At 35.5% G+C, this 15,695-nt stretch overlaps 2 protein-coding genes across 2 annotated transcripts; one reads left to right on the forward strand and one right to left on the reverse strand.

The window, feature by feature from the left end:
* The first annotated feature begins 3,572 nt into the window (after positions 1-3,572).
* On the forward strand, positions 3,573-9,206 carry LOC113765253 (RNA-binding protein FUS-like). Its single transcript, XM_027309367.1, has 8 exons — positions 3,573-3,810; positions 7,058-7,138; positions 7,215-7,303; positions 7,399-7,473; positions 7,597-7,691; positions 7,887-7,973; positions 8,048-8,113; positions 8,668-9,206. The coding sequence occupies exons 1-8, from the start codon at positions 3,688-3,690 to the stop codon at positions 8,778-8,780; spliced, it is 729 nt and encodes a 242-aa protein (XP_027165168.1). The 5' UTR covers positions 3,573-3,687; the 3' UTR covers positions 8,781-9,206.
* Positions 9,207-11,711: 2,505 nt separating this feature from the next.
* Positions 11,712-12,275, reverse strand: LOC113765919. Its single transcript, XM_027310159.1, has one exon. The coding sequence runs from the start codon at positions 12,273-12,275 to the stop codon at positions 11,712-11,714; it is 564 nt and encodes a 187-aa protein (XP_027165960.1).
* Positions 12,276-15,695: the final 3,420 nt, after the last annotated feature.

The raw sequence follows: 15,695 nt of genomic DNA on the forward strand, positions 1-15,695 counted from the left end.
CTCCCCGAACCACCCATAACCCAACCCGGCACTGCCCCACTACTGGTTTGTTAACATGGACAATAGAACAAAACTGCAATTTCTCTTTTTCTTTTTTTTCTTTTTTTTTTTTTTTTTTTGTCGACGGAGTGGGGTGTCCGGGTCAAGTCCGTAAAGGCGGCCCGACTAATCCCCACTCCGGCCCGGCCCAGCGCCCCAACCAGACCTAGCACGTTAAATGCACGGCGAACTGATGTTGCTGCGGAAGTTCGACCCCAGGACATAACGGTCCCGAGGAGGAGGCGCCAACCACCAGCCCATTCACGTGGGGGCAATTTCTCTACCGTCCATTTTTCCTTCTGTCTGCTGCTTTATGGTCGGGCGACACGGATTCACATGTAATTTGTGTGACCAGATTTAATGGTTATTTTCTTTGGCACAAGATTTAAATGATTATTTTTGTTGAGTCGTTTTCTTTTCCTTTTTCGTTCTTTCCTTCTATGTCTTTTTTTTTAAAAAAAAAGCTGAAGTAGGTTTAGATAAGATAGATGTTTCTGAAATGATGTCCTATACACATAAAATGGGATTTTGTCCTATACGAGCTTTCATCCGCCTGCTATAGGATTAATTGAGTAAACTAAATTGTGAATTTGTCCTAGAGGAGCTTGTGTCCTACAAGTTTTTAAATAGTGAATTTGTTTTGTAGATACATATTTTAGTGGTATTTTAGAGATGTTATTAAAACATTATTATTATTTTTAAAATTGATACCCTCACTCAACCTTCTTTCTCCCAACCACCTGCTCATGCCTCTGCACTTTACTCATACCTATGCGGCTATACCAGCTCGACCTTTTCGCCCCCTCTCCCTGCCTTCCATTTTTTCACAAACACCCCACAATCCCTTTTCCTCTCCCTCCTTTCTTGCCTAACACCCCAACTCTTCTGTCCTTTTTCCACTCTCACCCCATTATGGTTGTGCAGCAGTGACGGAGCCAATATTTTTATTTTGAAGGGCCAAAATTTTTCTTAAAAAGTTATCTTAATGTGCTATGTTTAAAATAATTTATATTTATTTAAATATATAGCATCTAAAAACATCAAATATTAACTTTAATTATAAAGCATGTAAAAATATTTTTTTGAAGAAAAAATTGATTCAAAAATGGTTAATTCACACACACACATATATATAAACTCTCATAATATAAACTAAAATTGTAAAAAGTTAGGGAGGATCAACTTTGGTTTACACATATATTGACATACTATAAATTAAATTTTCAAAACTCGGGGAGCCATGACTCTCATCGGCCCCTCTTGACTCCGTCATTAGTTGTGCATCTGGATCAAGAGAGAGGGGTAACAGGCGGGGCATGAGTGGGAGATGAAGAGAGAGTGGGAGACGATTAACGAGAAACGAGAAAAGATAAATAAGAGGTTGATAGGATGGTGGTAGGCGGTGGTGGAGTAGAAAATGAATATTGATGTGTATGTTGTATTTTTTTTTTAATGTCTTGGAGGTAGTCTTTACTTTGTAGTGTGTGTTTTGGGTGTTTTGATGTGTTTTTGGGATATTTTTTAGTTTTATTATTATAAATGTATTTTTGAAAAAATCTCTTCTAGCAACTCAATCCTTCTTAATAAATTTGAATTACATTTTATTATGGTTTTCTTTCTCTTCTACCAAACTATACCTTTATTTACAAATTCACATAATTTATTTTATTCATATGTATTAACTTTATTTTGTTTTAATTTAATTGTTACTTCATTGATGTTGCTTAAAAGTTAATATTCATCTATGGAAAAATATATTTTTGCATATTTGGTATTTAGATGAGTGTGTGTATGTGTAGTTTTAGATTTTTAATCATATAAAAATTTTGTATACCTTGCATATTTAATGAATAATATTATATTAAAATAAATGTATGTATAGAAGTTTTTACATATTAATATGGCATTTCTGAACACTTGGTTACATTAGTTTTCTAACATAAATATCCATGAATATGTAAGAATATCATTTTATATTTTCTTGAATTATTCATATTTCCAAAAATTGACAACTAATACTAATATAAAAAAGAATCGTGTTAATGCACGGATCAAAATACTAGTTTTGTTTTTTAGTTGGAGAGCAGAGAAGCATAGCAGGAAAATAAGAAGAGTAAAAAGATGGGGTGTTTGCATTTGCAAATGATTTAAGTAAAAGATGAATGCAGCAAAAAAAAAAAATTTAGCAGTAGATAATTATATTAAGTTTGCATGATTCAAACCATTGGTTGGAATTTCAGTTATGCTATAGTAAAACTGCAAAAAAAAAAAAAAAAAGAACCAAACCATATATATTTGTTTTCAAACTTGTGGTTTTTATTATGTTTCAGGTTAGTATCTTTGTCTGACTTTGTGGCAAGGTATGTGTCACTCTTAAATTAGCTCTATGTCCATGAAAGACTGAAATTTATTATGAAAATTACATAACTCATCAAAAAGAATAAAATAAAAATAACTGGTATCACAAAGCCATGGCTGCATAAATTTTACACAAAAAATAAAATTTACTTTTAAAAAATCTTTCTAACAAAATAAAAGCAAAATGATCCATAAATGAAACTTTTGAAAAAGTGAAAAAATGGTCCATAAATGAAGAGGCAAGGAGTAATCTGCAAAAGTGATCCTCCGTTGAACTTAAGCATAAACTTCCTTTGAGAAAAAATAGTTAAGGACAAACTATTTGATTTAATAGCTACTTTAATTAGAATTCGCAAATAGACCTGAAAATATGTGTTCAAATTAGTATATATACTCAACCCCTGAAAGAAAAAGTTACCAAGATTTGTTTGCAGAAGGAACATAACCACAAGGTTTTAAAGGTTTTAGCAGTTTACAATCCAAAAGCTGCATTTTTTCTTTTCTTTTTTAGGCAATGAGCTACTTGATTCATTAGCATTAATTCTATAACCTGAAAATGTTGGTAGTGATGATGAAGTTATTGGGAAGATTTACATTAAAACAGCCATTTACATGAAAGATTAGGCTAAAGGTACATTACAAAGTTTAATTTAAAATCTAGTAACCTTTTTAATGCTAAAGTCTAGTTTCTAGGTTTCACCTAAAGACCACTTATTTGCAAGGAAAGGATATGGTAAGAAGAAGAATAATTCTCATATTTCCATGTTATATTTACATGTATTGGGTGGATGCAAGTAAACAATTACTGCTTCACAATAATCTTGAAGAAACCATTTCTTATGTTGACATATATTAACAATTATGCCACAAATACATGTATGGATTGCCATTTTTGCTTAAAAAATTTTTACATAGGCATATTTTTCAATCACTTCTTTATCTCGTACGAGTCAAATTGTTACAATATAATTTTTTATAAAAATTTAAAAAAAATAGCAATCCAAACGGATTAAAATAACTGTAAATTGTACTACTAGTTTAATCTGAGGATAATGATGGTATTCCAACCGAAATTAATTTTCTCGTCAAAAAACATACTCCAAGAAAAATGTATGGCAGTTTCAGTTTTAGGGTTCTTTAACTACCCATTTCACACATAAGTAGCCCCATATCTTTCTTCTTTACCGTTTGGCCTCAAAAAACCAAAAAGAAATAGAACCCTCCAGAAGCACACTCGCACACACAAACACAAACACACACTGAGAGTGCTACAGGGGGAGATAGAGAAGAATGGACAGGTACCAGAGAGTGGAGAAGCCAAGGCCTGAAGAACCTATTAACGAGAATGAGATCAGAATCACTGCTCAGGGTCTTATTCGTAACTATATTAGCTATGCCACCACGCTTCTTCAGGTTAGCAAATTACCTTATTTCTTCTTCAACCATACCTGTTCTTTTTTAAATTTCCTGGGTTTATTTTTCTGTCAGAAAATGTTTACATGTTTTTTGATTTGGGTTTTTTTTTGTTTTTGTTGGTGGGATGTGTTTATTTGGTAAGTATTTGCTTAAAATTTTCATAAAAATCGAATCTTGGGATGCTCTTATAAAGGACTTGTGGCGGTAATGAGCTCATGAGTTTGCGAGGTTCTGGCTTTTGTTTGAAGGGATGTATTAAGCTATCTAGAGCCCAAGGCCGTTGTTCTGAATTATTTTTGCCCTAAAACATTCATTTTTGTAGAGCATTCTGTTTGATTCTTCTTCTTACTAGGAGAATCAGTAGCTGTCATAGATGTGTCTTTGAGTCTGGAGACATGAAAATTTTTGGTTTTGTGAAGGTCTTGTCTTGAAGCCTGCACATTACCCCCATTAGGGTGTAAGCATTTGTTACTGTTTAAAATTGCTGTGTCTCATGGAAAGATTTCGTGGAAAAGCAAGAGATTCTTGGTGAAAGGTTTCCCTGGTTTTTATCTGATCAAGTGTTGTGTTAATGTTTGTTTTCTGGACCTATATGAGTGCAATTTTTTGAGATTTACCTATCATGATGTAATACTTTAATGTCATGCCAGCTGTATTTGTTATGTCTATGCGCTTCATTAGATTTTAGACCTCTTATGGTATGCTTTAGTTAATTGTCCCATTTTATTAGCACATTGTGTTTGGGAACTTTATCAGTGTTAGGACCTGCATATCTTATGATTTATATGGATAATCCTCAACTCCTGAAAGTGAGACCAATCCTGGAATTGGTATATTGGAATCACATTTCTGAAACTGAGGGGGTGCTTGGTTCATGCTCTAGAATTGGAATTGGAGATGGAATAATATACAAAAAATCAGTATGGGTTTGAACCCCTGGTATCATTCTACAAACTCGAGCTTGGCATAAATATAGTTGGAATGGTGTCAAATTAATTTTTCATTTTTTTTAATTATTGTTCTCTTTCCTGGATTGATAATCACGGCCACCATCAGACCAGCACCGAATCACTACCAATCCAAATCTTTTTTTGTTCTTTGTTCAAGAATTACCAACAATAACTCATGACTAATCAATAAAAGATCTGGACGTTTGTCATTTTTTTCCTTTTCTCAAAAAATTGCAACTGGAACTTTCAAACATTCACAAAAAATTTTCCGAAAGAAAATGGCAAATTTCATCCTCTGCTGAAACCTGTTAGAAACACCATACAATGCATTCCAGTTGGAGCCCTTCACAAAGAGAAGAGGAGGTCGATTGCAATGAGGAGGATGATTTGATGGCGAGGGAGGAGAGGAAAGGGTCTACTGGGGTGATGGGGGAGTGACCAGTGGTGGGAGAAGAGGAAGGATTTGTCAGATGCCATGGAAAAGGAAGAAAATTATAAACAAAGGAGGAGGGGGTGTTGTCAGATGCCGAGAAGGAAGGAAAAGCGGTCAGAGACAAGGGAAGAGGGAGGAGTTGTCAGATGCCATGGGGGAGAGAGGAGTGTTGAAGGCAAGGGAGGAAGGGGAGGCTCGATGGTGGGAGTCTGGGAGAGGGAGAAAGGAAGTATTTTATCAAAATATTTTATTTTTTATTTATTCACCGTTGGAAATGAATTGAGGATTTTGAGTGATTCCTCCCAATTTAGTCAGGAATCATGAATCCCCAAAATTTTTTGGACGTGATTCCAATATTTCAATTCCCGTTACAGTGTACCAAGCTCTAAGTATTGGAATTATCGTCATTCCCCATGCCAAAACCCTCAGACCAAGCGGCCCCTGAATGATCGTGAAATTTTAGGAAATTTGAATGCTGGAATTGAAGAATTGAGTGCAGGGCTTGAAGTTTGTAGAATCGTAGTTTAAGGGACTTGTGATAAAATTAGCATATCTACTGTAATTTTTGGTTAACTTGGAATGAGTTGGTAGATTCTAATGGGTTTAAGTTTCATAACACTCAACGGGATTGTGTGTCCAACTGGATTTTATCATGTGGACTAGTGAACAAATAGTCTCGAAGGGTATGCTTAGTTTTGTGCGTTATAATTGTTGATGATATTTTCAGAGCATCCTTGAAGCACACGGCTTGTACCTATATACGTATGCAAGATAACTTTAAAAGGTAACTTTTTGTATTTTGTGGAGATGAAGTTAACTAGTTTAGGTGACTTTATATGGTTTGGTTCATCAAGGTTGAGGCTGTCATAACATGCCAGTCCCAAGAATTAAGAAACTCATCCATTTTAGTGCATCCTCCAAAAAATTGTAAACAAAATTCAATGAGCATGTGACCTCATTTGGAGGTCATATGGTGCTTGTGCGTCTTTGAAGCTCTTACTAAATGGCTTTCCTTTTTTCCTTTTTCTTTTGCTTGGTCTTGATATTTATATGCCTAATTTAAGCATAGTGGTACTCTCCTTAGGGCTTGTAAAGAACCTATGAAGAAGGGAATCCTGAAAAGAAAATCCAGTGGATTTTGGCTTCTAATGTGGTGCTTCTTCTACTTGGATGATTTAAAGTGTAAAACTTATTACACGCTTAAAGGAGAAACTAGTTTTACTAAGAGCATTAAAGGTAAAAACTAGTTTTACTATAAAAAAGGAGAAACTGTGAGGTCTATTTTACATGCTTTGCATACTAGGTAAATAGTGCTAGTATTTCTCTCCCTCCCTCTCTCTCTCTCTCTCTCTATATATATATATATTATGTTGTTCTTCAACATGAAGCTTGAAGCTATTTCCTTCGCTTTGTGAACTCATGAGAATGTCCATGCCTAGATATACATGAGTAATCCTTTTGGTCAGTTGCTAGTTCTTATGATATCTTAGGATCTGTAAGCGTGAATTTAGTTATGTAGTTCCTTTTATTGTGTATTTTGGTCTCCTTAGTCCATCTAGGAGAGGTAGAAAGTTGTCCTGTTTCATATTTGCCTCCGGATTCTTGATCTTAACTTTTCTTCTACTTTTTCCCTATTATTAGCACAGTTTTCTTTCTTACAGCATGTCTATAGGAATATCTGCATATGACATGTTAGATTATCATTTTATCGTAAGAGTATTTGGATCAGAGTGTGGAGGTATAATGGAATAGCTAATTCTTCTTTTGAGGGTCTAATTGTTCTGAAGATGCATGGCAATGGAGTAGCTCTGTGCCTGTGCAGTTTTGGTACTAAATACCAGATATCTGCTTTCATGATTAGGAAAAGCGTGAACAGGAGATTGTTTTGAAGGCAATGGGCCAGGCAATCAGTAAGAGCGTGGCCATTGCAGAGATTATAAAGGTATTTTTTGCAGCTTACCCTTTTCCTATTAAAAATTTCTTGTGATTTTAACTAGTATTCCTTCACATGAAAACAGAAGAGAATCCCTGGGCTGTATCAAGACACTTCTATTGGCTCAACAACCATAACGGATGCATATGAGCCAATTGAAGAGGGTTTAGAACCGTAAGTTGTTCATTTAAATGTTACCTAAAGTTAGAGGCAACAGAAGTTACTTTTGATAACTGGAAAAATATTTATTACTTCTACCTTCTGTGTAGTTTGGAGATGACTCGCCAGGTCTCCCTTATATCAATTACTTTGTCAACCAATGAGCTGAATAAGAATTCTCCAGGGTAAATATTTATATACTGTCCTCTTCTCCTGAAAGAAAGGGACCTCTTTGCCCCCCCCCCCAAAACAAAAAACATCTCGCTTGAAATCTCACGTGTGACAGTTTAGGAATTTTATGTGTCTAGGTACCAGGCGCCCTCCAACATAGATCAGCCAAGAGGTGAAAATCAGCAGCACCAGCAACCAAGACAATATGTTAACATAGCTGAAAATAATCTAGGTGAAAAACCTTTCCACTATTGTTGGTTCTTATTTTTATTGTTTATGGTGTAACACAAGCTTTTTGACCTTCTATGTTTTGGCTCTTGGAACTTGGGTAATAGGTTAGTTTGAAGGGCACATCAGTTGTGTTTATCTGTAGCTTCTTACATGTTTACTTATGTATGGATTTCTTCTGATGATACATGATTACTAGATTCATATGGTGGCCGAGGTCGAGGCAGAGGTCGAGGAAGAGGAAGAGGACGTGGTCGTGGGAGGGGAGGCTATGGAAACTATCAAGGTATTTATGCAGTAATAGTGAGATTTAGCATTTTCTTGATTTAATTTTGTTAATTTATGTTACTTTATCACTAGGGGAGAACGGTGGATATTATAACTATGGTCGAGGAGGTGGACGAGGCAGAGGCTGGGGTTATCGTGGTTAGTTTATTTCTTTTACGATGCTTTCTGTTTTCTGAAGCGGTGTTATTACAGTGGACAAGCCTGACTGAGGCAGACTTTTCCTCTGCTGCTATTTATGTATGCCTAGTCTCTGTTTGTGTTACGAGGTTTTGAGAAAACATTGTATTTTTTTAAGATTTGGAATCACACACACGTACATATGTATGCATGAATGTATTAAATGTGAGTCAATGGAGACCTGTAACTGTGGTACTTACACACCACACAAGGATCCTTTGGGATAACTAGGCTGTTGCAGGCATGTTGCTACACTATCTTGTTTGGTCAAGCATAATACCTAATTGTCATGGAAAGTTTGCGAGTTTTATGGGCATATTCTGTTCCGTCCCTCTAGTGTGATGAAAACTTTGTGTTTGTGCGGCAATGATGTTGATTTTTTTAGGTTGCTTGGCACCTTAATCAACCTAAACTGCTACTATGAGTTAAATTCCTATGACATTCTTTGATATGGAAAAGTTTGAAAAGATGGAACCTCAATTATTTGTCTTAACCACTACATTTGTCATTGTCAGGTTCGGGATATGGAAGGGGCAGAGGTGGATTCCAAGTTGGGGGCCGAGGTTATGGTCGTGGGCGTGGAAGGGTGGGCCGAGGAAGAGGTGGTGTAAACCAGGCACAGATTTGAGATGGTTTGTCTGAATGTTTTGAAAGCTGAACAGTTTTACCTGATCTTATATCATAAGGAAGTTTCAGTGCTTCTTTCGTGGAGAATGAACTTTGTGGGTGATCTTTTCACAGTTTTCTGGTTTGCCATACTATGGATGTGCCAGGGTTTTCTTTCAATTGGCTGCCCTTTCTCCAAGAGAGCCGTATGTTGGTTCTTGTTTTTTGCGAGATTCATGTTACTGCCTTTTTGTAGCTATATTTGATTTTTGAGTGTATATAGATAGATATTTTAGTGAATTTCCTTTTTCTTTTCCATTTTGCAAAGCCAGTAGCTCATAATAGGCTGTAAAAGATTGGATTGGAAATGCTTTTTTTTTTTTTTTTTGGTTTGGAGCACTTCAAAATTGAAATATACATGAAAGAAAGAAGGGTATCCATTTGAGAACCTGTAATGACTTTGCCGGCTAAACTAGTGGACAAGCACAATATACATGGATCCAACTTTGTCTGTTCCTTTGTATGATTGGGGGGATTCAGTTGTCGATGTTGGTGGACCGATGGTTCTCTTTGTGCAGTTTGAGTTGCACTTGTCAAAACAGTATATGACAAGACAATTTGTTTTCCTTGCAGACAGAAAAGTATTGTTGCAGTTGTCTTAATAACATGAACTTTTTCTTGCTTTGATGCATTTTTGGCAAAAGCAAAAGTTTGGCAGCTGATTGTGAGAATGTGGGATGAATGCACATCGACTAGCTAATGACAATTCCATTAGAAACTTGTTGGACCGCTAAAAGCGAAAATATCTCTGTAGTTTCTTTAGATGGAAAGGACAGAAAACAAAGGAAGAACCCCGCAGCCCCCGAGAAAAAGTAAAAGGAGAAAAAAGGAGGGGGAGTGGGGTTGGTTTGGGAGGGGTAATACAGTAATGGGATTGGTACCCATCATGTTGTGGACATCTTCTTCTCCTCTTCTTTATGCATTTCCTCCTCCATTTCTTTCTGTTCCATCAACTTTCTTGACAATGCCTAATGTGAATATATGATTTTCAAAAGAGACTTAAAACACCATAATTGGGCTTGAGGAAAAATTATTTCAAAGGAAGGATCATTGGTTTCTGAAAGGAAAATGAGAAAAAAAAATACCATGAATGTGATTTAATTTTACATGAGCAGCCTATGCTAGGTTGATTTGGCTGTAGAAGTTATTGTTAATCCGTTTGAAGCCCATAAAAATATTGTTTTGAATTCTCAAAACTATGCATTCGTCTTTACAAGAAATCCATTTCAACATTGCTGGTATAGGTGCTTTCTTTATTTTTATTTTTTTAAAAAGAAACTTTTCTGGTAGGGGGTTATGCTTGTTAATTACTGGTTCGAGAAGGAATGAATTGGATAGTTTGGAAGAGAAAATATAAGTAAGAGATCTTAGGTTATTGAACCCCAGACCAAACTAGTACTAATTGCCAATGGTGACGAGGAGCCCACAAGTGACAGGGTTTGTTTTAATTTAATTTAGACATGCTTAGCTTCTAATTAAAAAAATTTTGTTTTTGACATTCACAACTGTTTTTTCTATTTTTTAAACTTTAGAACTTTTTTTAAACCTTCTTTCTTTTAATATGTTTTTTTAAAAAAAAAACTTTGGACTTGTTTTTTTTATTGCACTTACCTCTCCTTATGTTTATCATAATTTTTAACTTACCTCGTTGCCTATGTTTATCATGATTTCAAGAAATCTTGTATTCTACTTTTTGTGTTATCCAATTAAATTGCATTTTGTTGTTCACCGAAGCACTTTCTCATTGCCAATGCCCAAATGCTCATCTATTGCATAATTTCAAAACATATTCCCATAGCTTTTTCTATCCTGCATAAGTTGTAAGAATGAATTTTTTTTTTATATAAAATCAAATTTTATTAACAGACCAGAAACAATGAGTCCTCGTTTGCAAAAGAAATATAAATTGTCTCCTTCAATGATGTTATTACCAAAAGCAGAAATATTATAGCTAACGGGAGCAAGGACTCCAATTCGCCAAAAAAAGAAGGGACCACCATGATAAAGTGGAGAGTAGAGAGTGATAGAGTAGAGAGGAGGAAATGAAGAGAATGTTGTATTAGATAAAATTGTATGCGTCTACAAGTACATGAAGTGCCTTATATAAATATGGTAAGATGTGATAATGTAGTGGGTTGTGGTAGTTGGTAGATGTCGTAAAAATATGCAGTTAGTGGATGGTAAAATACACTACATACAAGATAGAAAACGCTAGAAATATAAGTTAGTTAGTAGCTATATTTACATTTAACATCCCCCTTCAAACTCAAGGTGGTAAAGTGAAAATCAACTTGAGTTTGAAAACGAGAATATGAAACTGTCTTGGTGAATAGGATTTTGTGAAAATATCCGCAATTTGGTTGTAGACACCACAAGTACTAGAGAAAGAGTTTGTTGCATGAGATGGTGCCGAACAAAATGACAATCAATATCTATGTGTTTCGTCCTTTCATGGAAGACATCATTATGAGCAATTTGGATAGCAGTCATATTATCACAATAGAAAGGAGAATCGATAGAGAATGAAACACCCATGTCATGAAGGAGCCATCGTAACCATAGAAACTCAACAGTAGTATCAGCAAGGGCATGATACTTCGACTCTGAGCTAGATCGAGAAACAATTGATTGCTTCTTGCTTCACCAAGAGATAAGGGAATTTCCAAGAAAGAAATAGTAACCTGTTGCAGAACGACGGTCAATAGGATTACCAGCCCCCCTCGGTTAGCTCGGGTGGCCTGTCAGGGACGGAGCCAGAAATTTATTTTTGGGGGGGCTGAAGTGTATTAAAATTTTTTTTTTGTGACGAAATAAATATATTTAATAAGTAAAATTTAGAATCAATAATTATAAAAATAATAAAAACATATAATTATACATACCCAAAAATTTGTTATTGATTAACACTTGAAGTATTGGTAGTTGTTGCACTCGAATAACGAAGAGGAGGCAATTGCATTCTGCGAGTCTTCATCCGTTGAAAACGCTGCAATATTTGCTCATTTTCAATTGTTGCAAAAATATCCTTCTCGATGTATACAACCAGACAGTCATTCATCCACTCGTCTCCCATTTTGTTGCGCAAATCAGTCTTGACAATATTCATTGCAGAAAATACTCTTTCAACAGAAGCAGTCGCAACTGGTAGAACTAATGCCAACTGGATCAGACGATAAACCAACGGAAAAACTGTATTTTTACCAGTTTTAACCATTTGTTGAGCAAGACTTCCCAAATCTCCAACTTCTGAAAATTGAGGATCGCGTTGCACATTATAAATATAATTTCGAAGTTGAGACTCAAAATATAAATAATCGTTACTTGAGAAGTCTTCAGGATATAAATCAGCAAGACGGAGTAGTTTCTGCACATTGAATTGAGAGAAAGAACTTTTTGGATCAAGACATGCTATGCAACTAAGCAATTCCGTGCTAACTTCCGAGAAACGATTATTCATCTCTTGTATAATTAAATCAACAACCTGACATCACAACAATAATAAAATTAATAACTAAGAAAATTTCTAATTCACATAATTAATTCTTAAAATTTCAAATATAAAACTAACAAAATTTTAAAAATTAAATACAACCTAAAATCTATACAATTTCTAAACTAATTTCTAATTTAAATTTAATATCATTAAATTTTTTAATGTAATCTTTCAAATTCTTAAATTACATTAACATAAACTAAATAAAAATTAATCTTAATCAAATTAATATCAAGATACTCAAAATTCAAAAATAATTTAAACATATAATTAACAAAAATATAAAGATGAATATTGTAATTTAAACCAAAAAACTAACCTAAAAGATTTATGTGAATGGAATGGTGGAGAGTTGGAGTCTTGGAGCCTTGAATTGAAGGCTTGAAGCAGGATGGTAGAATCTCAACTGAAGCTTCTTGGAGTTCTTGGAGCCTGGCGTCTTCTTCTTGGAGTTGGAGTCTTGTTTGCCCTTTGGCACTGGCGGCGTGCTTTTGCATCAGATGAAGCCTTAGGGCTTCATCTGATGTATTTTTTTTTCCCCTCATTATACAAAACGACGTCGTTCCACTAAAAGTGAAACGACGTCGTTTTGTATTTAGAGGGCAAAAAAAAAATTTCAAAATGAAATGGGTCATCTTCTTCCTCAGCAGTCAGCACGGCAGCGGCTTTCCAGCTCTTCTTCACTTCCTCTGCAGCATTCATGGAGCCATGGAGGATGGTAGATCTGGATCACCGTGGGGGAGCTGGGCTGGGCTGGGCTGGCCGCCGGAATCCCCTATATATAGGGGGTTTTCCGGCGGCTTGGGGGGGGCTTAAGCCCCCACCAGCCCCCCCTTAAATCCGTGGCTGTGGCCTGTGTAGCCTCATTAGGTGAGACAGGTCTGGGGTTCGACCCTGAGCCTAGGCAACCGGGGTAATACTCTCGGGGATCGGTGGGGCCCGCTCTCCCTGGGCGATGGGACTTAGTGGTCACAGACGGTATTACCAGTCCGGAGTGACCGATACCCAGCGACAAAAAAAAAAAAAAAAAAAAGGATTACCAACCCAATCGGCATCAGATTATGTTTGTAACTCTAGAGAAGAAGATGAGGAAAAATGCAATCCATGATAGATGGTTCATTTCACACAGCGCAAGATTCGAAGAACTGCAGTATAATGAGTGGAATGTGGACTTGACATGAATTGACTCACCAAGTGTAAAGCATAAGCTATGTCTGGTCGAGTGATAGTTAAGTAGACTAGACTCCCGACTAACTGATGATAACAAGTAGGGTCACTTAGAAGTTCTTCATTATTTGGACGTAATTTGATATTAGTTTCAAGTGGAGTGTCAGCAATTTTAGAATCTGTTATACCAGCACGAGAGAGAAGATCTGATGCATACTTGGTTTAGGATAAATAGTAACCCGTAGAGGACTTGGAGACCTCAAGACCAAGAAAGTACGAGACTGTCCCCAAATTCTTCATCTCAAATTGTGTGCTAAGGAATTCCTTTAAGGTTTGAATTCCTACTCTGTCGTCACTAGTGATTAGCATATCATCCACATAGAGAAGAAGCAGAATAATTTTGGATGAAGATTTTTAGATGAATAATGCAAAATCATGGCCTTGTTTGGCACGCAAGTTTTTGGCCAAGTTTGTCTACTACAAGTGTTTTAACAACTTCATCTACAGTAATCTCAAAAAATTTCTCCAAATTTTTAAACTATATACTTCAAAATATCCAAAAATATACATACTTTAAAAAAAAAATTTACAACTTCTACAGTAAATTACAATAAATTTTTAAACAAACACCCAAAAAACTCACTTACCAAATGAGGCCGCCCATATGAGCTATTAGAAAAGCCAAGTTTTTCAAGGGTGCCGCTAAATTGTTAAACGTAAATTTAGCTACTAGCTAACTCATATTTTTAGAGTTTTCTATTTGAGATCAATTCAGCTAAAACTAATCGAAATATAGGCAAAGGATGACGGCGTAAAAGATTTGCTCGTGTAGGCTCATAGTCATCATTGTGTAGGCTCATAATCTCATGTTGTCTCTATATTTGATAAAAAGTTCAACATCTTTAGGACAACGCCATTCAGGTTCAGAGATAGCCAACTGTTTCCAAAGATTATTCATTTGAGAGTGGAAAGAGTCAATGGCTGACCTGACTCTTGATGAAGTTGTTGTATTTTAGTGGCAAGTTGATACTGATGAACCAAATCAGCTGCGGTATACTTTTTTGCCAAAAAATTCCAACCTTCTTTTGCAGTGTCAAAACTATGCAAAAGGGCACCAATGGAGGGAGTAGAAGTATTGATTAGTCAAGTGATGATTTTGTGATTGATATTATCCCATTCTTCCAATGTATCAGAAAATTTATCAGAAAATTCTTCCTTTTCTTGAGTGAACTTGACACGCTCTCTTGTGATGACTTGTCACAGTTTGCGGCCTTTAAGAAAGCTTCTCATTGCGGGCATCCATAATCCATAATTGGCACCATTTAAAATAATGTGGTAGGATGAGAGACATCGGAATCAGGATTAAATTCCATTAGGATAAAGTGCTGATCCAGTAATGACGTAGCACTTGATTGAATGATGTCTTGGTGCTAATTGGGTGTGAGAAGCACTGAGATGATTGTTGTATTAGATCAAAATTTATTATGAGAAGAAAGTCAAAGAAAAGTTATAAATTAGGCCCCAAGTTCAAGTTCCAATACCATGATAAAGTGGAGAGTGCAGAGTGATAGAGTAGAGAGGAGGAAATGAAGAGAATGTTGTATTAGATAAAATTGTTTGTGTCTACAAGTACATGAGGTGCCTTATATAGGTATGGTAAAATATGATAAATGTAGTGATTGTAGTAGTTGGTAGATGTTGTAGATACATATGATTAGTGTACGATAGAATACACTAGATACAAGATAAAAAACTGTAAAAATATGAGTAGCTATATTTACATTAACACACCAAACTCATTTTGGAGTCAATTCCCAATTAGGTACAGAGGTACCTATTGAAATAAAAGTATGAAATCCTCACGTAGATTTGATGGAACACTAGATTGCAAGACCTATCCCAGTACTTATTTAGAGATGGGACATGAGCGCAAGTTTTATCTCAAATTTGGGTGCTCAATTTTATTTGACTTTCACCATTTATAATTAGGATTAATTTTGTATATACGTGGTGGCATGACATGTATTCCCAATTCGATTTTGAATTTTAGTTCTTATATATGTGGCATGCATTTATACCTGTTAGTAGATATCCTGCCAATACATACAAGATAAACCCTTATAATTAATCATAAATTGGGGGTAGATATACAAGAAATTCTCTTATTTGGCTATTTCTACCAAGAAAAAAAATGATTAGTTTGTTACCTGGTCATCT

This window comes from Coffea eugenioides, chromosome 3 (assembly GCF_003713205.1).
Source record: "Coffea eugenioides isolate CCC68of chromosome 3, Ceug_1.0, whole genome shotgun sequence".
Classification (NCBI taxonomy): Eukaryota; Viridiplantae; Streptophyta; class Magnoliopsida; order Gentianales; family Rubiaceae; genus Coffea; species Coffea eugenioides.

What these genes read in the sequence shown, in the direction of transcription:
- LOC113765919 (XM_027310159.1), bottom strand. Translation starts at nt 12,275, where the DNA reads ATGAATAATCGTTTCTCGGAAGTTAGCACGGAATTGCTTAGTTGCATA.
- LOC113765253 (XM_027309367.1), top strand. Translation starts at nt 3,688, where the DNA reads ATGGACAGGTACCAGAGAGTGGAGAAGCCAAGGCCTGAAGAACCTATT. An exon ending in ATGCCACCACGCTTCTTCAG is followed by an intron (nt 3,811 to 7,057) that starts GTTAGCAAATTA and finishes TTTCATGATTAG; the next exon opens with GAAAAGCGTGAACAGGAGAT. An exon ending in AGGCTATGGAAACTATCAAG is followed by an intron (nt 7,974 to 8,047) that starts GTATTTATGCAG and finishes CTTTATCACTAG; the next exon opens with GGGAGAACGGTGGATATTAT.